General features: G+C 44.2%; 1 protein-coding gene across 1 annotated transcript in view; it reads right to left on the bottom strand.

Annotated features, from left to right (window-relative positions):
- Positions 1 to 26,997, bottom strand: part of SOBP (sine oculis binding protein homolog) — a 153,185-nt gene that overhangs the window by 37,763 nt on the left and 88,425 nt on the right. The window contains exon 5 of the mRNA XM_087817540.1: positions 26,835 to 26,930. Coding sequence (XP_087673666.1) covers positions 26,835 to 26,930 — 96 coding nt within the window. The remainder of the gene's footprint in view (positions 1 to 26,834; positions 26,931 to 26,997) is intronic.

The raw sequence follows: 26,997 nt of genomic DNA, 5'->3' as shown, positions 1-26,997 counted from the left end.
ACTAATGGGAGCTGAGTGCAACAGAAAGACGAACACAAACAGCCCCTGCGTGCGCCTCGGACTCCAGCTGGAGCTTTCTTGCTTTGTTGTCTTCCAAGAGCCTTACCCATGGAGTGGTTCCATTTGAGTTCTTTAATTATTATCTTAAAAGGAGAAATTCCAATAGTTCAGAGCAGTACAGCATTATCAGAAGACTCACGTTGATGCTCCCACTGCAACAATTTATAAACAGGAGACAAAATCCCCAAGGAGTAATTAACTCTATTTCAGAAATTTTCATCAATGATGCTGAGTGATTTTTTTTTTTTTAAAAAGGAGAGACATAATTTGAAAAGTGAAAATAATAGATCAATATCAAATTCCCTTTTGATGCTGGTTTTGCATTCAGCATACAACAATTCAGCAACTATGAATGTTCAAGGTCATAATGCCTTGGCGTTGAACCGGCACCAGGGAGTCATTTCATCCCACCTTCCAATCAACACAGGAAGCCGAGCAACAATATGCTTGGCTGGTCATCTGACTCGACTGTGATGTTTTTGCCAAAGGGGAACTCACTACTTCACAAGGGTGCCCACCTTACACTAGCTGGCAAACTCTTTCTGGTACTGAGAAGAGATCTGTCTTCCTGCAACCCCTACCCCCAGGCTGGCCCTTTCCCTCAGTGTCACCCAGCAAGACTGCATTCTGTTCTACACGGGCCACCCTTCACACGCCTGGCAATGGGGGTGTGTGTTCCCTTGGCTCTTTCATCCTCAGTCACGTCCCTTGTCCTTGAGGCATCTTGACTTCCAGACCATCATCGTCCAGGCTGCCTCCATCTTACCTCCATTTCATTCATAACATGGAGGTACACACCAGCTGACACACAGCACCCTTGTGAACTTGCTCTCCAGGGATTCTGACAGCTGAACTTGCAGACTACTTGGTGTGATTCTGCAATTGCTGGAAAGGTGTCCCCTTCCTCTCCCTCAAGTATAACATTCTACCTTTAGAGATTTACTTCTTTAGTCTAAAATATTACACATCTAGGAGTCCTCTGTTAAAAACCCAAATGTCTCCTAAAGGGTAATATTTTAAACCACCAGCAGCCAGTACGAATAGATTTATTCAACAACTTTGGACTGAGACATGAATTCTAATCCTGACTTTTTCATTTTTAGGCTGTGCAACCTCAAGCAAGTTATTTAACCTCTCTAAAGAAGAAGGAGTTAATAGTTAAGAATAATGTGTTGGGGCCTGTAAACTCTTAAGACAGTAATCATCAAACATTATCCAACTATCTGTGAAAAAAATTGTCCTTCTCTCTTTGTTTTCTTCCCACTGACTACCACTGCAATGCTCAGAAGAAAAAATTCCCAATTTCTACAGCAAAGAGAAGAGTGGGTCTTTTTTATAGCTAATATTGAGGTAGTCGCGGAGTGACAAAACACCTGAGTGAAACTCCACTCAATGACAACCAAATGGTTATGCATTTTTTATAAATGTTTTCCTGCTATCTCTTTGAAATATTTTGAGGTATCACCCATGAAACAAAGTCAAAGAGAACCCCAATTCTGGACAGGTATTTTTCTTCTGGGATTAGTCTTAGAAGGACCTTTGGAAAACTCTAAATATTGGTCTCTGCAGCACCAAAGAGACGTAAGTGTCTACAGCCTTGACCCCTTGCGGGGCTGGACAGCACTGCAGTAGGACACACAGCCCCCACTGAGTGTTCTGAGTTCCTACATAAAGACAGCTCTGGGCTCTGGCCCAGGACTTCTCCAACTTGAGTAAACATCAGAATCATCCAGAGAGCTGGTTAAAACACCAATTCCAGATATCTATACACCAATGTTCACTGCAGCATTGGTCACAATAGCCAAAGGGTGGAAACAACCCAAGTGTCCATCAACAGATGAATGGATAAACAAAATGTGTCATATGCAATGGACTATTATTCAGCCATAAGAAAGAATGAAGTACTCATACATGCTACCACATGGATGAACCCCGAAAACATTATCCTAAGGAAAGAAGCCAGACAGCACTATATGATTCCATTCATATGAAACAGGCAACATCTAAAATAGGCAATGTACAGAGACAGAAAATAGATTAGAGATTATCAAGGTCTGGGGAGAGAGGGAGCTGGGAAACACCGCTTAATGATTATAGTTTCTCTTCTGGGTGATGAAAAAGTTTTAGAAACAGATAGTGGCGATGACTGTACAACATTGAGAATACCACTGAATTATACACTTAACATGGTTAAAATGGCAAATGTTATGTTACATATATTTTACCCTATATTAAAATGTAACCCCATAAATTTATATTAAATTTATTCAAAAATTTAACCCCATAAATTCCTGGACTGTACCCCCAGTGTTTCTGATTTAGTAGGTCCGGGATGGGGCCCAAGAATCTGCATTTTAACAAGTTCCCGCGTGATGCTGCTGCTGCTGGTGTGGAGACTGAACTTTGAAACCACTGCTCCAAGCCCAAAGGAGGCTAAGCAAACCCTTCTACCTTTCCTCTCATCTTGCTTTACTTTGCTGATTGTTCTAGAAAAGCTCAAACTTCTATGGACATGTAGCAATGTCAACACAAGCTGCATGTAGGTTGACTGGAGGCTGTCGGTTCTGCCCTGGTGTTTTCTTTCTCTTTTCCTTCTCACTCCGTTTTCAGCCACCGCTGACCAGGAGTGCCAATAATTACTTAGCAGCATAGAAACAAGTGCCAGTCAGATGGGCAGGGGGTGAGTGGAGAGCTCATCTTCCAGGCCCTGTCCTCAGAAATCTTACCTCCCGCCCCCAAATTCAAACTCACTACCTCACCAGTGAATTATTTTCTAATAGGACTTTGAAAAGCGCTTTCTGCTTAAAGTTTCAGAAAAGAACTTGTGTGCCAGGCTTCCTGATATTGATCTGGGCAGATATTCACACAGGGCGTAGAGGATGCAATGCAGATGTCTCATTTGGGGTCTGGGAGGCTGCCGAAAGGCTCACATTTCTGGGATTCTCTTTTTTGACATTGCTGGGTTCACCTCAAGTTCATTGATTTTCCCAATAGTATTACTTAACTTCTTCAAATTTAATATATTTTTATTGCTGCTCATTTGAGTGTTGTATTTCCACACATGCATGCTTAATTGAGCAAAGTGTGCTGAACATTTTCCCTACAGAGGTAACACTGCACAGCGTTTTCACCTGGAAAGAACAGCATCCTTGTCACCACCAGAGTGGCCTGCCATCAACGGCTGACATGTAAATAGCCACGGCAACACAGGTGAACCCAATGCCTGGCCGGGCCAGACGTCCCACGGAACAGGTCCTCCCACTGGGCTCCGGGGAGGCGAGAGCTTTTACTCAGCAAGCAGATAAAGTGTTGGTTCTTTTCCATTTTCAGGGCTGTCATGTTTAAATATGAAAATGTTGCTTATAGCCAAATGTTAGTGACAGCAGCCTGTGGCGCCTATCCCAGTGTGCACTCTCACTCCCGCTAAAAATAGGCTTGCTCTCTCTGGATTCCTTCAAATTCCACATCTGCAGGAATTTTTTGTTGCCGTTGCCGGTCCTTTTCTTTCTTTCCAGAAGAAGACTGCTGTCCTTTGGCTCCTGTTATTTGGCTCAGCCAGGGACCCCTCCTCCCTCCCCTCCCTGGGAGAGTGCCATTCCAAATGATAATAAACACCCCAGGCCCAGAGAGTCCCACGAAGGCCTCACATCAGTTCTCAGTTATTCCACAGGCCTCCGCCCTTGAAGTCTTCAGTGACGAGGGGACTGGGGCAGCTATCAGGGGCGGAATCTTTTGACCTTAAGCAGTGAAAGATGGGGCCTGATGGGACTGGCTGGGCAGGTTGAGAAGCAAAACCCAAGGGCAAGGCCTCTCTGCTGGGATCCACTCAGCAGCCACACCTGCACCAGCCAAGCAGACAGCCTGCTCCCTCTCGCACACTGGGATAATTTTGTTTCCCAGGTATTAAATTCACACCTAGCAAATGGTAACTACGGTAATGATGCATTTTGAGCACATGTTCAATTCTTCTCAAGGCAAGTGTTCAATTGCCTTTATTATTCTCTCTCTCTCTTTCCCTTACATATGGTGGGGAGGGGAGAAAAAGAGAGATGAGGGGAGGCGATTGAAGCAAATGTCTTAGTTGGTTCAGGTGTTTCAGAACCAGCCAGAGGAGCTTATTTGGAACAGGACCTGAATTCCTTTAGATGTTTCAAGGGCTTTGAAGAACATCAGAATCACCGGAGGAGCCTTTTCCTGGCACCCCACCCCCAGGAATTGATTCAGCTTTCCTGCAGTGAGTGAGGCCTCCCGGAGGACTTGTGTGGCAGCCACACGGCAACTGCTGGGGCCTCCTGAGTAAAAGCCATGAGTCGGCCCATGGACTCTTGGCTGCTCAGATGTGCTGTGTCCTTCCTTCCCAGGCCACTCTTCCTCACTCCCTGCTGCCTCCGTGGGCCAGTTGCCTCTGGTGTGCCCTCCTCTTCAGGAGCCAGCAAAGATTCTGGCTATGAAACACTTCCCAGGAGACAGTCCAGGGAGGTGTTATGGCTCCTCCCCCAGAAAGGAAGGTGGGCCCTCTCGGCAGTCCTGGCCCAGCTGCCTCGCTCAGGAGACCCAGACAGCTCCCGGCCTCTGGGAAGGGAAGAATCTGTCTCATTCCCCCTCTGCTCCCAGCTCTTCCCAAGTGCCTGACACTTGGTAGGTGCCTGCTAGAGGTTTGCTAGAGTGTTGAGTGCTTCCTTAGAGTTTTCTCCGGAGCTTACAATCTATGTGGCAGAACAGGTGGCCTCTAATTGGGAGAGGAGATGTAACTAAGAAGAGGTGTCTGTAATTGAATTTCTATGAAGTGAGTTCTTTGTGATCGAGACCTGGGGCACTTGGGGAGCCTTTTAAGAGCGTCCTCCCATCCCCAGTTCTAACTTACTGCTTCCCCACCAATTTAGTCCTTCCCAGGGATAGTGATGATCTGGGGTTGCAGGGCTTCCCCACCAGGCCTTCCCAGAACCTTTGTCTTCCTCCTTCTACCTGAGATTGCTAATGCCCATTGGAGCCAGGCGACAAGGTTGTCCCGCTCATCAGGGCTGCCAGTACCACGTTCCGCTCCAGCCTACAAACTCCTCAGGACCAAGCAGAGAGGTCTTGGGGATGTATCACCTACCCGTGTGTTCAATACAAATTCAACACCGTAAGTGGACTTGTGACACAGAGCCTCTGAATTACACTTCGCAGCTGTCCTGTAATTCCTCTTTGCCACCCAGACACCAAAGTGCTCTTCGGGTGTGCTCAGGAACAGGATGTGCAGGCTGCAGTACACACCTTGGAGCGTCTCTTATCTATAGAGCCATGGTTACTAGGAGCCTAGCTTCCTTCAGCAGCCTATGTGCACTTCTCCTTGACATGGGGCGGGGTGCCCCACCGGGTGCAAAGATGATCCACTGAAGTAACCAGAGAAAAGACTAGAATGTCTAATGTTTTTACGGATGGGTGTGTCATTGAAACCTGCTGAGATCACAGGTCTAAGTGACAAAGCCTGGCTTCCCTTTTCATGAAGCACTTACTGAAAGTAGCAGGTTAGGGTGTGAATAGCTGGGGGGGGGGGGGAGTATGTTTGATGATACTGCCTAGGTTTTTCTTTGGGGGGGGGAATAAAGAACAGATCCAAAGTAATGGATACCCCTTGATTCTGTGTCTGCCTAAGGAGCTTTCTGATGCCAAACTTAACAGACCCACCTGATGCCCCCTCCCTGATTGGATGTGATCTGTTCCTCCTTCAGATCCCCTTTTGCCATTTTTCCCTAGCTCAAAGCACAGGTGACTGCCTTCATACAAAGAACCTCTATAGCACCCTCACTCATCATGCCCAGGCACGGATCACCATTCAGGAATCTCTGAGGTGAAGGGAAACAACAACACAAAAATCCCAATCAAATACCCAATAGCATTTTGTTGCCCTGGGTGGTCAAGGGGGAGACAAACCCATTTCTGAATAGAACTCTGATGTACAAGATGTAAGGTGTTTGTCCCACCTTCTCCTTCATCAGTCTGTCTGTCACTTGGTTATCTATCCTTTCAGGGCCCTTGATCTGATGCAAATGAAACCCAAAATGTCAATCCTTATAATGATTTTAATTTAGATAGCAGTCAAAACCCAAAGAAAATAACCTTTAATAGAGGGATATCAGGTGAGTAGATGTCCTAATTCTTCCACTTGAGCAGCCCCTCAAATCACAGCATATTCATGGCTACAGACTAATCCATCTTTCTCTAGAGCTAGTCTTTAAAGAGGTCCAAAGCTCCAGCAGCCTTTAGGACCCTGGGTTGACACAGAGTCTCTTATACCTGATCAGAGGGCAAAGCCCTCTACAGAAAAGCTGATATGGTTAATCCCATCCTTTGAACTAAAGACAATGTTATACCCAGAAATTATGATGATATTGACTATACTGCATGTACATAATCAAGAAAACCCAACCTCAAGCCCCGTGCTGCCCACATGCACACTAAAGCTGTTGAACTACACATCACCAGCTTTTTCTGAGTCCTTCACATTAATTCTTTCTGTTGCTTATTTGGTTTGTCAAGTGCTGGCATATGCTTGCTACAATAGGTACTAGATACCAGATGCTTAAGAAAAATTAGAAGAGACACTCTTAAATGAACAAAAAATTATATTCATTAACTTCATTTTTTTCCTGCAGCAATGCCAGTATTTGACAGCAGCAGCAGCACATGAGGTCCAGCTGGAGGTTCCTCCATGTTCCTGGGGAGCTTAGTGATAACGGGCCAGAATATTTTACATTGGGCCTGTCCCAGAAAGCCCAGGTGGCTGTAGACACAATTCTTTTTTTTTTTTTTAATATGTCTTTATTGATTTCAGAGAGAGAGAGAGGGAGAGAGAGAGAGATAGAAACATCAATGAGAGACTCATTGATCCGCTGCCCCCTGCACGCCCCCTACTGGGGACCGAGCCCGCAACCTGGGCATGTGCCCTGACCAGGAATCAAATTGCGATCTCCTGGATCACAGGTCAATGCTCAACCGCTGAGCCAAGCTTGCTGGGTGACACAATCCTTTAAGTTAACTGTCTACTTCTTGTTGTGAAATAAACTGTTACCAATTGCCTGGAAAAAAAATCAAGACACATGATCTGACCAATATTTGTTCTGCTGGGTAGGATATGTAAGGCAGACTGGAAAATATAGCTAGAGCCCTGAATCACCTCAGAGATTTACAGTGACAACATGCAGAACATCTGGAACCAGGTGTTCTGGAAAACACAGTAGCTATATGAATACCATCACCCTGAGCACATCCCCAGGACTGGACGTATGGTCAAATGTTCACTGGCCCCAACCCCTTGTCACACATACCTCCTCCCCTGTCCCCTTTCTTGGTGTGGACAACAGACTCTGTCCCTAGACTATGAGAAACTCAAGGCCTCCCAGTCTGCCACATGCTAAGCTCCCTCAGCTGTTCAGTGTGCATGGTGGGGAGAGATGAGAGACACGGGGCGCTGATAAGCCTCAAGTTGGTTATCACTGCAGCTACTTTGAAGCCATGGGTGGGGGCTGGGATTGACCCACCTACCCTTCCCACAGCATGAGGTTCTCTATCGGCCTGAGCAGAGGGGAGCTAGTCAAGTCCAGCCTCTCCCGGTCCTACAGGTAGAAAGCAAAGGCTACCTCACCTAAGGTGAGCTTGGAGGTGGGAACCCTCTTTTGTGTTCCAGGGGTTAAACAATGAAGCCCAAATTCCAGGCACCAGAGGCAGTTTGGGATCTAGTTTTCCATTAGCTGCCTCACCTTTTCTTTCTAAATTGAAGCCCTAAGACTCAGACATCAAACATGCAGATGCAGTAGTGGGCTGAACTTCTGGAGGGGCTACATTGTCTCCTGGCTGTGTCCCCATCACTGCTGCATGCCCACCTTCACTCGCCCCCAACCTGCTCCCTGCTCCCTCTGGAGGCTCACAGCAGGACACTCTCAGCTGAGGCTAAGAATTCTATCTGTTGTACATGGTAAGTTTCTCAATGGCTGTGAAAGAGATTCTGGGGACAGGGGGAGGAGTGTGACTATGTTGTAGGCATGTGTCCTATAATTATAAGGAGACCCAAATTTACAGGATAAAAATCTGTCACCATGCCCTAGCCCAGAGCTTCTCAAACTTCAGCGTACATGAATCCCTGGAGACCTAGTTAAAATGCAGGTTCTGATTCAGGGTGGCTGACTGGAGCCTGAAAATCTGCATTCCTACTGGGGGCCTAGGTGGAGTCCATACTGCTGGTGGGTGAAGACCACAATTCGAGTAGTGAGGGGGATACGGGCAGCTTTGGGTTTGAGGGTCAGCCCACAGTCATGGGCATAAGGTCTGAGGAAAGATTTGGATTTGCCTCCTGAAGCCAGAGGTAGTCTGGGAGGCACATAGGGGTGCTAAAGGTTGGGACCCCCTGGGATGTTTTCAGAGAATAGGGGGAGTGGTTCTCAAACTCTGCTCCTGAGGACGCACTGTCTGCCCAAAAGCTGGGCCAGCTGGAGCTGTTGCTGCAATCAAACCACTTTTGTTTTCTCCCAGACCACTGGGAGAAATGTTAATGCACTGATTTTGCAAATTTGTTTTTTCTCCTATGTATTTTCCTCAGCTTTAATTAGAAGCCTTCAAGATGTAGCTATGACAGGACAATCTCTGATAGGAGCAGGGCAGCTAAATAAGCAAGAGGCAGTGACCCCTGAGGTCACCACCCTGGGATCCCCTCACGTCAGCCCTACTGGCCCCACACAGGTCTGCGGATGGCAGCTGCCTGGTCTTGACCGCTCCGGCACACCCATCAGCCCTCCTTTAGCTTGCTCTGTTTCCACTGGGACTTCAAATAAGATACGATGCATATAATATGTGAGAACAAAAGGAGACATACCCAGAGAATACAGGAAAGGAAGCACAAAGGCTGCCCGGCTGGTGGCTGGTCTGTTCAGCTTAAGAAGCTGAGGGAAATTTTTGCAGGGGGGTGAGCAGGCTGAGTGCTGCGAGGGGAAGTGGGAGGAGGGGAAGATGGCTCTGAGCAGGCTGACAGATGACTGGAACCTGCAGGGAGAAATTCTGGGGGCAGGTGGCCAAAGAACTTTTAGCATTTCGCAGTACTGTGATATATAAAAGCCCTCACCAACTTGAACCTCCAGTAGAACTTACTGCATGCACGCGCACACACATGTGAGGACACCCACACACACTCACGGGAGTCTGGCTCAAGAACCTAAAATATCAAACTCACAGGCCCCAGACTGCTGGCACAATTTGCAGGCTTGGGTGGGTCCACATGCTGGACCCAACTCCAGGGCCAACTTGGAGGGTGTTATTAGACCACACCTCACTAGGGGACGCCCTCGTGGGCATACTGTCCTGAGAGCCAAGAGAGCCTGCCTGTCCCCTGCCTTAACCCTTCTTGGTTTCTTAAGGGAAGGAAGTGGGAAGGGGACATAGGTGGCAACAGGCGTAAGGGTAGAGGTTCGTGATTGAGGTTAGAAATATGAGACCCACTCCCTTCTGGTGACACCCCAGTATCTTCATAAAGGAGTGGCCAGGTCTCCAGAACAGAATGAGCCAGGAAATAAACTCACAACACAAGACACTAACTACAGTGTTCCTAAACAAGAATTACCAGGATTCGCTAGGAAAGGACTTATCTCACAGACCGAGGCAGCTGTTTCTGCTAACAAGCATTCAAAGATGACAAAATCAACAAGCAGGTGGCAAAGGAATACTAATGGAAACGGGAACGGTCAATCCCACTTAGACAGCTTGATTATATATTTGCGAACCTGTTTATGACTCAGTATTTCATGTGTATTATAGATGGCAAAACTCACTCCCAGTTCACACAATGGGTCAACAATTCATGGTGTTTTCAAGAGTGACACTATTTCCAAATGCTGGGCACCTGAACCCATTTGTGGACCACTGACTTACAAAAACAGACAATAAATGTGAAATTAGGAAGGTTGTGCACATCCTGGGACATGCAGTGTTCACTCCAATAGCCAAGGTCCCCCTGTCTGCCTGCGGATGTACTGTCCCAATAAAGGATGCGCCCACAAACAGACCTGAATCCCCAGCCCAGCCGATAAGGAAACTTTCCCGCTGCGATCCAATTTGCTTGATCCAAACTCATCTCCTTATCCTCCAGTTTTTAAGAAATTATTACAGGGTCTCTAGGCCCCCAAAGCATGAGAGCCACAGGTGTTCTCTGCCCTCTGGCCCTGCTCCCCAGGAACTCCCGACGAGACCTCGCCGTATCTCACATTTCTGGGCAAAGGGGAGCAGTGCGGACACCAGCTTGGTACATCTTTCTGGGAGTAGAGGTTTCCTTCAATCTCCTATAACACTTTTTTTCAAGTTTCTATTACGTGGACTTAAGCTGCTTTTGAGACAGTTTTCCACTGTGTTTTAAAAGCCAGCCCTGGCATGTCTGTAAACATCAGTTCATATTCCTGGAATAGATCTTTTTTGTGTTCCATCCTACTTCCCACAGGGGCACAGATGGCATGTTTTATGTGGCGGCCACTATTTACAATTCAACCCCATGAGATGCCACAAATGGAGCCCACACAGGAAGATGGCCCTTTGGACACAGACATTTGTCCCGACAGGCTAGGGGTTGCCAGGAAAGGACACACCCTCAAAGTACACGGGTGTCTCTGCCGCTGACACACATCCTCTGTTCAGGGCCAGCAGGGTCCGGGCATCTCCAGGAGGCACACGGACAGGCAGGCTTTGCCCGAGTGACGGTGGGGTGTGCATGGCCAGTGGCTACGAGCAGGGAAAACAGCACACAAACTGCCCAGAATTGGTTGCAGTTAAAAACATCAACAAAGCAAATCCTTCCCCACCAAGGAGGCTCACCACAGTCATTTGCACGTTCAGGAGCATTTGCTAGCTGAGTCCTTTCGGTTCTGACGGACAGCCATTAGTCACAGTAGACTCGACCTTGTCAGTACCTCAGGGGGCGGATAACAGAAGCAGGGTTTTTTGAGGGGGAGCAGGGTGTGAAGGGGAGAAGAATCACTTTACTCTTAAGAAGCCGCTGCTGCCTCTGTCTCAGACTAAGATAGCATTTGCTGAAAATGTCAACAGATTGCTTCTTGAGTTGGAGTTGTGCAGACATCAAAAGCTTATTTTAACAGGGCATTTTACTTAAAATCACTTGGTTGGTTTAGGCATTTAGAATGTCTCTGACTATATAATTTGGATTAACGGATTCTTGCTGAGTTTTACTGATTTAGCATAAATCAGAAGGACATACTGGAACAGACCTCTTCACATAACCAGGGCCTTTAGGCCATTAATGTAGTAAAATTTGCTCTTTTGTGTTGCATTTTTAGTGGGTTCCTTTTCTTTCTTTCTTTCCCTTTTTTTTTTTTTTTTTTAATTAGTTTAGTTGCTATGCAGAGGCTTAGCGCCCCTGCATAGGGATCGGTTCCAGACTCTGGTTTGATTTGAAACAAGCCAAGCGAATTTGCCTGACTGTGATTTCAAAAGGTTTTCCTGTGTCTCTCATCGGGGGCCTGAAGGAAGCTGAAAAGCAAGTCACTATTTGGGTTCAAATAATGCTGGCCTGTTCTTCTCGGGTGCTTGGTGCGATTCTGCAGACAGAGTTCAGGTGGATGACCACTGGTCCTCTGCAACTCCGCAAGAGCTCTGGGTCTGGAGAAGCTCCTTTCAAAAGGCAGTTTACTTATACTTGCAGAGAAAGTGTTTTCTTTCCATTTTACTTTTCTTTCAGTGTTTCTTTTTCACTTTCTCCCTCCATATCACATTGACTAGATGTGACTCAAAAAGTTTATGGTAATTGCTCTCATCTCAATTTAGCAGAGAGAGAAATGAGTGTAATTTGCAGATGTGAGCACAGGTCATTACAGGTGTGTTATATTAGTGTATTCATGAGCCCCCCGGGACAGGCATGCTGAGATATCCAATAACTTTCTTAATGTGTAATTACGCACCATCGGACTATAATTGATTAATTGAAAAGAGAATGTAGGCAGATGTGAGGGCAAGACTTCTGCTGCTCATTAAACGAGTATGTCCTTGCTTCTCTTTAATAAGTTAAGTGGAACTACTCAGAAGCAATTAAATCAGTAGTGAAGTTCATTAAATTTTAAGTAATTATTGATATTAAATTCTGTAATAAAATTCAAGACTTTGCATATTCTATTTCGAAAAGAAGTATGATAATTCTATGGGGCCAATTCAGCAGCATGAGGGTTCCAGAGAAAACTGTATCTTGGACACACTAACATTTTGCGTGAAAATCACAGGGCGGGGGGGGGGGGGGACATGGAGGCGGGAAGGGGAGGGGAGTGTTCTAGAAGCCCTGCCTGCAATCCTAGACCAGCCAGAGGGACTGTCTCACTTAGACTTGGGAATGTAGTAGTGTTTCCAAAGTAATTCTTTCATTTAAAATCTTAATTTGTTCTGGACTGGGTGAAAAGGGTGACGGGATTGAGAAGTACAAATTGATAGTTACAAAATAGTCATTAGGATATAACGCACAGCATAGAAAATATAGTCAATAATATTGTGCGATGCATGGTACCAGGTAGGTACTGGAAATATCAATGGGGACACTTTGTGAAGTATATGATTATATAATTACTGTGTCGTATACCTGAAGCTAATACAAAATAATATTGAATATCAACTATAGTTGACAAATAAAATTTTAAAAAGAAAATCTTCATCTAGTTCGAAAATGATGAAAAAACATATTTTTAAATCTAATGTCTTGAGTACTACATTTGCTACCTTCTCGCGCAGCTAAATTAAAACATAAACATGAGTATGGAGAGTTGAATGCACTTTGGAGAATATTCTTTCCAGGCCCTACTCTCATTTGGGAAACAAACTAGGGCTGTTGGAGTGAGAGAGAGGATGAGACATGTCATAGTTCTGGAGGGGGGCAGAGGTAGTTCTCAGAGTCCATAGGTGGCTTCCCATCCGCCACTATTCATACTGCCCAGGAAACTGGTCACCTTAGAAATGTGTCAGAGAGGAACACAAGTCACCAACGCTGCCGCATTCCAGGCATTCCTGACACTCCCTAGACCCGGAGAGTCCTGGAGTGGAGCAGGCTGTGGGAAAGCGCCAGCGGGAGCCACACCAGTATGGTTTGTTCATTGATTCACACAGGAAGTATTCCCTGAGCTCCCACTGAAAGCCTTCATTAAGATGGCTTTACATCTGCATATGCATATCTATATAATATATATATATATATAATATAAGGTAAATCTACAAAGATCTTATAAAAATCAGGGATGGAATTCTGTAAAGATGTAGTCCCTTTTGTACCCATCCAAGATGACCTTGTGCCCTGCACATAGTAGGCACTCAATAAAAACTTGCTGACTGAATGGTAGGAGGATTCGACGATGTGGGCTTTTGAGGAAAGCTTGATAGTGTGTGGCACTTGCACACAGTTCTCTATTTAATTTATGGAAACAGTTACGAAATGTTAACACTTGGCCCAGATAAGCCAAAGAGATGGTGATGATGGCAGCTGGGAGTGAAGAACTGATTCCAGAACCGTTACCTATTTCCAGGTTTCTGTTCTAACCATCAGCATCCTTAACAGCCCCGTCACTTCTCTCTTGAAATCTAGAACTTAAAATGTCAACCCAAGTATTGTTGTCATTTTTTTAAAACTAGATTCAACCACATTTATTTTTTTAAACTTGTACCAAATCTAAAAATAACTTTGTATAGTTAGTTTCACAATCTAAAAAGAAACGGTTGTACTTCCATTGTTTACCGGGGCGAACACTTTGATGACATGACAGCCAGCCTACTAGATGCAAGACTGTGGGGCTGCTGGTTCTGGGAGGGACCGTTGCCATCATGGGCCCCATGAGATGAGTCCCTACTGCAGACCGACCAGACATAGAGAGAGCAAGATAGGTATGTGGCTCTTGCCATTCCCCACAGGAGGAGAGGAAAGCATTTTACATACACCCTAATTCCTGCTAGAGGAAAAATTCCACTCTTCACATACACATTAGTAATTCTAGAAAGCATAACTCAAGCTAAAACTAAATTAGACTAAATAGGTATATTAGGCTTAGAAAGAGAAAAATCAGAGTGTGCAGAAAGACACAAGGTCTCGTTGTCTGTTTACATGTTTTTCTGCTGTAAGGGGTCATTGATTGTCCCACAGCTCATCTGAATCTGCAACATGACCTTGATAATCTGTGTAGGGGCAGCCCAACTCTTTCAAGAGTTCTATCCAAGAGAGATGCTCTGTGTAGCTTTATCACGTTCAGTAAGTGACATTTTGCTCACATTATTTTGGATTTGTGTCTCTTTGTTTTTCATTTTTACAACTGTTGCAAATCCCAAACATATTCTAGATCACACTAAAAGAAAACTGATTATCAACTCAGTGAAGTGCCTAATTGATATATTCTGAAACTTGCCGGCATATGAACAAAAGAAGGTGGCCAAGACAGTGGGCGATGGTGTTTACTTCCTAAAGAGAAGTGGAATTTTAACTAGCCAGGTACTGAGAATAATCAGGGAATGTGGAATTATAAGAAGTTTAATTTGGGAGATTGACTAGAAAACCCTTTTTGTGTGAGATGCCCCCTCCCCAATCATTTATATTAAGCTGATGCTCTTAGCAAACATAATAAATTGAACAAGATGTTTTTTCTTTGATGAAGATCTTAAAAATCTTTAGGGTCATTACTGGAGAAATCCCAGCTTTAGAGTCCTGTGCATGTGCAAGTTGTAAAGAATGAGCTAAGTCCACACAATCAAAAGCTATACATCACAAGCTTTTTCACTTCCTTTTTAAAAGACAAGGATTCTGAATACTCATGTGAGTTTTACTTATTGACATTTCCTCCTTTCTCCTAAAAGTTGAGTACAAAAATAGGATTTTATTCCCTTTGTTACCTTTTATCGAGTGTTCATTATGTGCCAGGCACTGTATATGTAGTGTCTCCTTTAGCTTTTACTGGAACTCTGAATGGTGTAACAGCGATTACTTCTGTTTCGCAGATGCCGAAACTGACCTTCCCAAGGCCACAAAGCTGGTAACCACACAGCCAGGAAGTGGACCAGGCCGGTGTGATTCCAGGACACACATACTACACTGCCTCCTCTGTGCTGTTTCCACAGGGAAGGGGTTATGGCATTCTTGTAAAGGTTCTATTCCTCGTTAAATTATCCAAATTTAAGAACCTTTTTTCCCTAGTTTATATTTTTACAGTTTAAATCACATTGACTTCTGAATCATTCTGGATCATAAAGATTTTGAATTTCACTTGCTTGCTTCTACTTTGATCCTGTTTTTCCCATTGCACACAACTAGCTACCCAATTAAGACTGTTGTCCAAAGTCTAAATTTACAAGCAAATTGGCTTGAGACGAAATCTTTGCCGGTTATTTATATTAACATGGCATGAGAACTTGATGACCAATATTTTTGGACAATCATCTGTAGTGTGTTCTCTTCCTCGCCTTTCCAGCTGTGAGAGGCCTCTGTCCTCACGACAGTGAGCCTGGACTGTTTCAGGCCCCTTCTAGAAGGCTCCCTGCTCCCCACCTGGGAAAGCACTGTGTTCATGGCAGCGCTTCCTGGCTTGGGTACCTAATGAAGATCTCCTTAGCCTGAAATATCAAATGTAAAATTAACTGCTTAGTTCTCGCTGTTTTTATTATCTGACCACAGCCTACCAAGTTACTGCTCTTCTCACCACTTTTAAAGTGATGCCAGTCCAGGCAGTCTCTCAGCTGGCCTCCCACGTGGTGGCTGCTCACCGCTCTCACCATCAGTCCACCCGGGGGTGCCCTCCCACCACTCCCCCCCACCCTCCAAGGGCCAGCCCAGGCGTCCCCTCCTCTGAGGATGTCCCCCTGATGGCTCCAGCTGCCCTCTCTTCCCCATTAAATGACCCTCTGCTTCCTTATTGCACACAGGCTACTTTAACAGAGATTTCTATTCTCTAATCACCGCACCACGCCATCTGGCACTTTATTATACCCTGGAAGTTCATATAAACACAGTTAGTTTGTAAACTCCTTATGAGAAGGGCCCACATTTTATACCGCGTTTGCACTGCAACATGACTTTGTAGCACAGCCCTGGGGAGAGTGAAAGACCAATGTCTTCAAAATCTGGGTCAGGCACCTACTCTCATATTAATTCCACTTTCTGAGATGTGTCCATGACACCAAACACCCAGATTTAAAAAATGGTTTTAAATCTTTATAGACATTGTCTTCATGCAGCGTGTACAAAAGAATAAATTAGAAATTAAAAAAAAACAAAAACTATTCAGACCAAATAAACTAGGGAGAAAATATCCCTTGAGAAAAGGTCTTTTTAGTCTGAATGATCAAAACCTCTGTCTCCATCGATGCAACTCAATTTTCAACTCTGCTGACTTGACGATGGTCAGAACATTGTTTAAAAATCAAAATGCGAAGGAAAAGTGAAAATAAAAATTTCATTGCAACTGTATTTTCCCGTGTTATTTATTTTATGTATTCATATGTAACCATCAAATTATTATAGAAAAAATACTGCATCAGTGATTGAGCTGTCACTGCCCCAGGCTGATAAGCCCTTTTGTTATGCTCTCATTTATTTTCCTTTTCCTCTGTATACCTAGCCGCATTTCTAAATACAATATACAAATTTGCCTTCATATTTTGTATTTTATGTGCGTATATACACAACAATATTGCATATTTTCAAAAGTCAAGTTACCTGGCAAATGCATAAATATTTATCTTAGCCGCAAATGGTGGTTAGTTCCCTGGGAGTCTCCTTACACATTTATCAGACAATTCAGAAGTTAAGCGCATCACTCATTTAAATGGCTGTACAACAGAGGCCCCCAAAGTATCTCATAGATCTTAATAATGTGGCTACTTTTTATGTAAGGGCCTTATCCTAGCACATGCTTGGTATTTAAACGCTGCCTCCCTTCCCATCTCAGGCTTTGACACTTACATATATACTTGTGGTTTTTCCCAGCCCTGTTCACACAAAGAAGTGTGTAACAGATCCTGCTGCGACACCAGAATCAGCTTCAACTTTTCCATTCAAAGGAAACCAAACTACACTGCGACCTGAACACTTAACACAGAAGAGCATTTCACATAAGCAAGCTTAGGGTGTGACTTTACATACACAAGTCCATATTCTGAGCGTGGATTATAAAATGTGAAGGGAAGGAAATGCACCCACGTGTCCTTGTCTCTTCTATTGGTTGGGAACCTAAGAAATGATGGTAGTAGTGAGTAAGGGCGTCCTAATTTATTTTAGGAAAGATACTTTGTCCTAATGAAACCTACAGTTTGTTTCTATCGCGAGAAAGAAATCATTGCTCTTCTACCAATGTATCTTTGTGAATTTTCAAGAGAAATATTCCTAGATATGCAATCCCAAGTAGAACATTAAGCAATTTCTGGATAATGAAGACAAAAGTACTGCTTACTATTTTAAAACCAGCTTCTCTAGGGTACATCTTAACTGCTTGGACACTTCCCTTTGCAAGAATGAGCACAGCAGTCTACCAGCTCCACTGAAGGGTAAGTGCTCACACAGCAGTAAACGCTCAGCCAGGGCAGCCACAGGCCAAGCCTCCGCTCCGCCTTGTCAGTGGCCGAGGCACAATCCAGAAGCAACCTTAAGCATTTCCTTTTCACCTGAACTAGAACCAGGGGGATATGTTGTGGCATACATTCGCTCAACAAATTGTCCTTGAGCACCTACCTCCACAGTTCGTTAAATCTATATCACCACTGACAGTTAAGGTGCCGTTATTTTATACCACTAGGCAGAAACACAGCCAATTAAAAATGTTTTTTCACATTTGTAATATGCAATCAATGGTAATATGCAATCCCACTTCTGAGATGTTAAAATGCTCAAAAGGGAAAAAGCATCTTAGAATCCATGAAATATATTATGGGCGAGCAAGGCTCTCAGGGGTGTAGAGAGGAACAAGAAAGCTCCTGCCTGACAGAGCTCTCAGCCAAAGGGAGCCTGGTCCGGCATTAAAAGGCGTCTCAACTCCCGGTTATTTGTGGCCACGCAGGAGGGAGGAGTAGCTGGGGAAAAGGCCTCCAGGAAAGCCTGACACCTCAGACCAGGAGAGCAGGAAATGTACAAAACACACGATTATTAAAGCCCCTTCAAGCCAAATGCAATGAGAAAATACATTATTCTGAAGACTCTTATTTGCCTGGATCTGCTCATTTGCAGCTTAATCGAAGGGCTTCTATCTTCCTTCTTCCCTTTTAAAATTCCCTCACCAGTCCCCCATCACCCCTCGGCCCCACCTCCAATTTCTTGTCTCCTCTGTTACTCACATATGTCATTCATCTCAACTCCAAATATTTTTTATACCCTTTCCCTTTTTCTCCCAAGAGCTCTCCGTTAGTTTGCTCTGCTAGCCATAAACCAAGCGCAGGACTGAGTATGATTAATGTTAGTTCTGGCTGGTTACTTGCACAATTTTATATTGATAACTGATATCCGATCTGATTTTTCTGGCTTTGCTTGATATCTGACCTAGAGTTTCCATGAAGCCATCAGAGGTGAATTCTCTTCGGTATTTTAGGTAATTGTTCAGATCTAGCAATTAAGACAAGGGGACAAAATGTTGCTGACATCCGACTCCAGCAGGCTACTCGACAGACGGAATTCTCCAAGATACAGGTCAGTCCCCTCGGAGGAACACAACTGGGCCGAGTCAAAAGAACCCACGCCTTTTTAAAGAGGCCTTGCTCATCACAGAAAGAATCAAAACCTTCAAAAGGAGAATTAGCGCCTGTCACACATAATCTGCTGCTGCTGCATAAAAATAATGCTCTCAAAAGCTTAGGCCACATTGAAAAGTATATTTTCTATAGTCTACCAAGTTAGAATACATACATTTTGGTTCTTTTCTTCACAATTTTTTATGCACTGGGAATCCTCACACACTGATATGCCTTTCTGAATAAATCCCCCCTTTCTAGAATTCCCAATGATGTTCCTGCTGGCGTCAGAATTCTATGAACGAATTGTTACTATAAAGAAGCTAGAAGTGAGATTCTGAATTAATTTCTTAATTCACTCATCCCCCAAAACATAGACTGTAACCCTGAGATGGAAGACCACATTACACTTGTGTCCCCCCCCCCCAAGAAAGTGGCAGTGTCTTGGGCTGAGTACAGGCCAGAGATGTGGGTCAAGCTCAGCTCTATGGCTGCTTGCTAGGTCCCTTCTTCTCCCCCAGAACAAAGAGTAACATCTCTGAATTTTAATTTCCCCATCTGTAAAATGGAAATAACAACATCTATCTACTTAGCAAAGTTATGCAGAATAAAGACTCTAAAAAAGGGTCTGTAAAGACTGAGCACAGCACTGGCACATTGGAAATACCCCATAAAGGATGGTTTCCTGAGACACATCCCTTTGCTATTGTATATATTGTATATATTCCCATGTGTAAATTACATTTTTCCTTTGCATTTTTTTTTAGTTACATATTTCTAAGATTAACAGTTTTACTATTAAATGGTAGGGCAAGATGAAGAGATCTTGGATCATGTAGAGAGTCTTCCTTGAGAGTTATATATGCATTAAAAAAAGCTTAGCTCTAAGAATTAGCTGCATAATGTATCTTGTCCTTCTCACTGTTCACAAGGAAATTCTGTGGCATTTGCATGTAAATGTGCATGCTCAAGACTTTCAGACAATCTATTGCTAGAAAATTTGGCCAAGTGGTATTCTGTGATGTGTTTGAAAGTAAGCAACCTTAGAAAAAATAATTATAATCGTAATCACAACATTAAGCGCCAGCTGTTTGCCAAATACCATTCTAATAAGCATCTATGGGAAGTCATTCATTTAGACCTCACACCAATCCTACCAGATAGGTAAACGTGTCCTCATTTTATAGATAAGGACATGGACACAGAGAGATTCGGTGACTTGCCCAAGGTCACATGGCCAGTGGGTGGGGTGGTGGAGATTCCTGAGTTTGAACCAAACAGCCAGGCTCAAGAGTCCAATCTCTTCACTACAATACCACACTATTTCTTGGAATTTCTGTACTCTTCTTTGAAAAGTATTCCAACACTGCAGTACCTCACAAGTCAGCAACATCCGCTAGGCAGCCAACAGCATCTCTCGTGCCCTCAGCATAAATAGGCAACTGGGTGGATGGTCAGGGATTTCTTTGTTACAAATTAAAATATTACATATGGGCTTCTATCTAAACCAGTTGGGAAGAGACTCTAGTTACAGAATACAGGCAAGTACTCCCAGCACCTGCCTTAAGGTTATGAATAAACTAATGCCACTTTCTAGCTCCATTTTATTAGGAATAAAACTACTGCTTATTAAACCTTCATTGCACGCCAGGCATAGTTTACTCCTCAAAACAACCCCAGGAGGTAAGTACTGTATTTATCCTCATTTTATTGATAAAAATACTGAGCTCAGAGCAGTTAAGAAACTTGCCCAGGTTGCAAAGCTGGCATGTCTGCAGAGCTGAGATCGGGCGCCCACTGTTACCCACCACACCATGGGGGCTCCCTTAGAGAACACATGGTCCCTAATATCTCTCTCTGGCTCTAAGAACGACTCTATTGAGTGAGAAGCCAGCATGGAAACCAAACCATTATGCCTCTGACCTTTGTGTGCAATGGGCCTGAAACTAGAAAGGCAAAGATCTCTATGCCTTGGAAAAGGGAGCTTGACAGGGACCAAGGATCTCCAATCAAATCAGGGTCCCTAACCCTAAGAAAAGCCCTTTTACCAGGGCAGATGCTGGGGAACTCTAGCCCTCCACCAGATGGGTTCTGCCCCACATGCACTAAAAATAATGAGTTAAAACAGGGTTTGCATGGGTGGGAGGTGAAGGGAGATTGTCTACTGTGGTGCACAGGGTCTTTGTACAGGACAAGTAGGCTCTGAACCATGAGACCATAGCCACAGTGGGGGACAAGAGGCTGAAAAGAAAGAGAGTGAAGCAGCAGACCCAGCTGGGGAACAAAGCAAAAAAAGGCACAGATGGAAGCAGAGGAATGAGCAGGTGACGGGACGGTTCAGGCAGACTCCATCTCTTCTGCCTGTGTTAAAGCCTAGACGGTCTTGTGGGAGAGCAAAACTGTGCCACCTTTATGGGACATGCCCTTGCTCTCTCCTCTTGGTCCATGTCTTTCTAAAAAGTTTTATTTTTCTAAAACATAGTTTAAAAAAATTGTACGTGCACAGGAATAGCCCCAGACTCAAGGGTAGGTGGAAAAAATTGTGGGCTAAGCTGACTCTCTCCAGACAGCAACCAATCCCTGGGGTTCTCTGGGTCATCTTACACTTTGGGGGCTTACACTATTACTCTGTCAGGTACACAGAGTACTATATATGCATATGTCATATGACATATGTGATGGGAGTCCGAGTGTGTCACCAGAACTTTTAATTCCCAGTGCCTGTGCTGCTCAGCTGTAACATCAAAGAAACTGCATAAATTCAAGTTGAGCTGGGATGTGAATCTGGCTTTCTGTAAGAGGAGCTCATCAAGTTTCAAGAGAAATGTGGCAGTGTCTTTCACTTTTTGGGGGGTTCTCATTATGTCTCCATGATCTAGCAGGAAAGTCTAGCAATCGCTAGGATGTGACCGCAATCCAGAAGTTCTCCTCACTGCTGTGATAAGGCCAACGTGTACGGATGAGCTGGGCTGGGTTGCAAAGAGATCTGATCTTACTTTTAAGGAAATGCATTTAGAACCAGGGGCCTGAGAGTGAGGAAGACTCAACTCTTCACTTGCACTGTGGTATGTTTTGCACCTTAAGGGCTTTTTTAACTGGATCTGGTTGTTCCAGCCTTACAAGGCTGCGCTGAGCAGGGAGGGAAAAGCACACTGCGTAACCCAGACTCCTTTGTTTTATGTGTACATCATCCCAAAGCTCCAACTCCCCATTTAATTGGTGTCAATGGATTCTTTCCAGCCAGAGAAGTGGGGTGCTAAAGTTTTCACAAAAGGATAAACAAATAAATATATTTGCTTCCTAATGCTCCAGAAGAATAAAAGGGGGTGGGGTGGGTAAGGAGAGGGTTAAAGGACAGATGAAGCGAAGTTAAGAACTGATCATTGTTGAAACTGGGTGGCAGGTACATGGGGTTCACTATATGACTCTCTCTACTCTACTTTTGTGTATGTTGGAAATTTTTCATAATAATTTTCTTTCAATCCACACATGTACTAAGAATTTCCATGAAGTACAACCACTTATGTCCAGACTTGATAGGGTGGTGTCAGTTTCTGAGACCTCTGCAAATGGGCCTGCCTGCCAGCTTACCCCTTTATCCTTCAGGTACTCTACCCTCTTGCCAACTTAGATGCCAGCTGAGGTGTGGGTCACCTGGCCTGTGCTTTCCCCCCTCCTTGACTTTGCCCCTGCTATTTCCCTCTGCCTGGAATGCCCCCTTCCCTCATATCCCCACTCCGACTATCAAACCCAACCCATGTAAGGCGCAGATCAAAGGCATCCCCTTCCGTAAGTCTCTAATTACCGCATATGGAAGTAATCTCTTCCTCCTTTGTGCTCCAGAACTTTGCTGGTGCTCTCCTGGGGCACAGCTCACTGAGCAATGATAACAATCATGAGAGTAAGAGGAATCACAGTAATAGCAGCTAATGTGTGCTGAATGTTACTATGTACCAGGAACTTTAAATATGTCATCACTTCCAATCCTTACAACATCCTCAGAGGTTACTACCATTTATTATTACATCTAGCAGATGCAGATCTGAAGCACAGAGAGGTCCAAGGGGTGAAACACAGATCCAATGTGATGTGATACCAGATGTTTCACCATAAATTTTAAGCCTTTGTGCCCATGATCCTTATGATATACCACCAGAGTGATGTAGCATAAATTAAAGTCTAGCTGGAGCAAAATTCTAACTTTAAATTTCCTGATGACTATAATACTGTATATGACTAGTCTTCCTACTGGATTATAAGCTCCTTCAGGGAAGGAACTGTGTCTTTTTCTATTTTGCGCCCCCCACAAGCACTGTCTGATATAGTGCCTTATACACAGAAGATGCGCAATAATGTCTTGTTAACTGAACACTGTATCACTACAGAGCAGTTCCGCATTAGCAGTTCCAAAGTGTCCAGTTCTTGTCATCTACCTGTCTGCCTGCACAGGGAAATGAGATGGACAAATCGGCCCACAGAACTGCCTAGGCCTCTCTCCTCCCCGTCATCTCAGAAGGCCGCCAAACCGAAAGTTTCCACCTTTTCCCTGCGCTGGCACTGTAAGCGACCGGGAAGAATTCTTCCCCATGCTATTTCTATTTCACCTCCCAGCTGCGGGCTCCCTCCCACTCCCTCTGCAAAACCTCCATCTCCCACAGCCTTGGGAAAAGCCAAGGGAGTCGGGCTTGGTCTGGATGACCTGGGAATCCAGAGCTGAGTGAAGCAGGCTGATTTCCCCGCTGAGTTTCCTTTCTCTTACTTCTCCTTTCAGACTTCCCAAACCTGCTTTCCTTCCAACCCAATTACACTACATCATTGCTGCTGACCTTGGACTATACTTTGACCTTCTTCCCGAATGCGGTGATGCTCTCTGGACCGGCCCTAAGAACGTTTGGGGAATAAGCTCAGTTGCCTTCAGTTCCGTCCCTAAAACTCTCTCAACATTCTTCCCCTAGCTACAGGTCTTCTCCCTCCAAGAACCCTGCCAGTGCTGTAACTCTGCAAGGTCTTACTCCCAGCTGGCTTTCAGGAACTGAGGAAGTCCTGGCTGGCGAGGTGTGAGCTCATAATATGATTAAGGTCCTCCTCTCCCGCTCTTAATCCACCTCCCTCCATCAATATGAGCATTTTAATAGAGGAAATGAGAAGGCCTACTAGTCCCCAAAGAATGATGCAATAATGGTAAAGGGACCAGCAACAGAGTTGAAATTTGGGGCAAAAGCTAGTCACCCGGGCCTGGCTCTAAGTATTCCCTCTTCTGGGCTCCCGTAAGTCGCATTGCTGTGGTGTTAATGTGAGGTGAATTTCCTATAGTTTCTTTTATTGAAAGTTATTTGCCTTGGTCATAAGTTTATATCCTATGCTAGCAAAATATCCTGGTGTGTGTGTGTGTGTGTGTGTGTGTGTGTGTGTGTGTGAACGCCTATCTATGAAGCGGTAGATGGGGCCACACTGAATTGTGACATATCATATAGTACTCAAGTTTTATCTTATGTCATTCATCTTGACAGCCTTGCATTTTCAAAATTCATAAAAAGCATCAGGGAGCTGCTGCACAATCACCAACCAAAGAACCTTGGCACTGGACTAAACAGTCATCTGTGCTGGACATTAAGTATGAAGGCACATATTACAGTTTGGGATTTAAATGGAAAAATCAATACCCTATAGGAAATCTACAGGTGCACAGCAGATTTTTCTATCAGCCAATGCTTTCTTGGTCAGTGCCTTCTGATGACACATACTTGTGTATTCTAGGCATTGATTTTACTCTGCTTTTGTTTAGGTCCCTTAATATTCCTCCCTTTTCCAAGAAGCAGAGGCTGGAGGTGTGGGTAAACGACAGAGACAATCAACAGTCAGTAATTAAGCTGGAGGCTACCTGGCCAGGGCACTGTCTGTCAACACCTGTGGCCCAGAGGTTAGCCTTCCAGCCATGAGTTCCTGATCACCCGGGAGCCTAGAAGTAACCTGTGCCCTCAATGCTTTCTCCCAAGAACCACCAGCACCCCCAGGGCTCCCCCACTTTGTAAACCCCCCCACGGCTCTTGCTGCAGAGAACCATGCGAGATGGCAGAACCACCCTTCAGCTAAGAAAGCACTCTGGAGCAAGCTTGCAAGCTCCTCTCATGGATTCTTTAAAAATTTGCTCTGAGCTGCACTAAGAAAACTCCAAGGACTTCCTACTTCTCTCTTAATAATGAACAGGTCTCTTTCATATAGAAGCACAGCTTCTCAGGGCTTTATAACCAGCCAAACACCATCGCTTCTCTTGCAGCTGGAAAAAATTAAATTTCTCCTTGGAGAAATAAGCTCACATGTTTTGTCCCTCTTTATCTTCCTTTTTCCTTTATCATATGCTGACCAAAATAAAACACTTCTAACAGTGGCTTAGAAGAGCTAAGATTGTACCAATCTCTGAAAATGACTGCCGACACAGTTTTGTGTTTAAGGACAGCAAGGACTAAATATATATTTTCTCTAAAGATAGTTGGAGGAGACGTTCACATGTGCGTTTTACTTCCTCCAGTATAAACTGACCACAACCAAGACTCCAGCACATCCATTTTCCTAGTAAACAGAAAAATAATGAAATATGGCATCACTTAAAACAATTTCCCCAAAAAGTAGTGACTCCCAAAAGCATTTTGATCCCAAAATATAGCCTAAATGGCCCATAAGGTCTCCTGCTGGAGAGCCACAGCTATGGAGTGAGACATTAAAACGGAACCGAATGAAAAGGGTTTCCCCCAGGCCCGGAAGCTTAAGAGCCCTGAGATAAAATACAAGGTGAGTTCAATTTTCAGGGGGAAAACCTGCATTTACAAGCAGCGAATGTGCCTGGGCTGGCTGGTGAGGGACTGCTCGCGGACAGCGAGCGGAGCTGCTGCGACCCCGCAGGCTGCGGGGCTGGGAAAGGGGTTCCTTGCCGTCAACGTCTAACCACTGCTGCTAGAATGGGTAAAAACTGCATTTTTCTCTCTTCTCCTGCTCTTTGGACACTTTGTTTTTAATGAATACTTGGTATCAGAGCTAAGCCCAAACGCTGTCACATGTGGGATTTCCTAATGCTGAGACCTGGCAGAGCTTCACTGTGTTCCGCCAAAAAACCAAACAGGAATGAGACTACCTCGAAATGCAACCACCGAGCCCCCTCATTGTCTTTCAGTGTTTTCACTGAGTTGGAGCAAATGTTTTGCTTTAATGCGATTGAAAAGAAAAGAACATTTAGGGACAACATAGCTAGATCCCTCATAAAGCTTCATTTTCCAAAGCAGTGTTTGAATCTCTAAATAAATGACAATTCATTCTCTGTTTACTTTAGGTAAACAGAAAATGCATCGCGGAGTACTCATTTTCAAAAGCTAATCAAGAACATTAGGTCCCAACAGATTCATTTAATAGAAATATAATAGGCATTCCTGCTTGCTTTTCAGCTTGTCTCGCTGTAAATGCTAAAATGAACAGCAAATTAACCCTGCGTTGGATCAGAGTCCCTGTCACAGCTGATATCCTCTCTCTCACGACTTGTAAACATCCCCGCATCCTGTCGCTGCTTTGACTTCTACTTAGGAGAGACGAAAGTGCCTGATTGAGTTTGGCAAGAGAGTGTAGGAACACTTGAATTCTAACGGGAGCACTGCATGTCAGCTCTGCGATCTCTCCTCCTCGCAGAACAAAATATTACCATGTTGTCTCCTAAAATAGTGTACAATTAGGAAGTAGGAGGAGGGGTGGGGATGGGATTGTTTTTTTCCAAGCTACATGTATCAACTGTATTTCTCTGTATTTTTATCTTTACTAGCCATTCTCCAAACGGCTGCTTATAAACTACTATACAAAACAAGCTAATAAAGACAGGGCCATCCAAGCTCTATAATCAGATATAAAAGATGTGTACACAACTTGAGATCTTATAATTAATATTCAGTGATATCAGAATTAGCATTTAGAACTATACAGAAAAACTATAATACTTCATAAATTATGTAATAATGAACAAACCCTTTCAAAAACTGTTTTCACTGTGCTAAAGTAACATTCTAGACTTGTTGTAAGTATATTATTCTTACAAGTAGTTCGCAGTTATTCTTGAAGGCAAGCCTTGGAGTTTCCTTAGCATAGTGCTGCTGGGGAAAATTTTCAGCATGTCCATCTTCATCTCTAGCCTGAAGGGAAATATAATGGCCTATTTAGGGACTTACAAATAATGGAAGAAAAAAAAGCTAAAAGCAT

Source organism: Miniopterus natalensis, chromosome 5, assembly GCF_054644295.1.
Source record: "Miniopterus natalensis isolate mMinNat1 chromosome 5, mMinNat1.hap1, whole genome shotgun sequence".
Classification (NCBI taxonomy): Eukaryota; Metazoa; Chordata; class Mammalia; order Chiroptera; family Miniopteridae; genus Miniopterus; species Miniopterus natalensis.
This window is presented reverse-complemented; position numbering and strand designations above follow the sequence as displayed.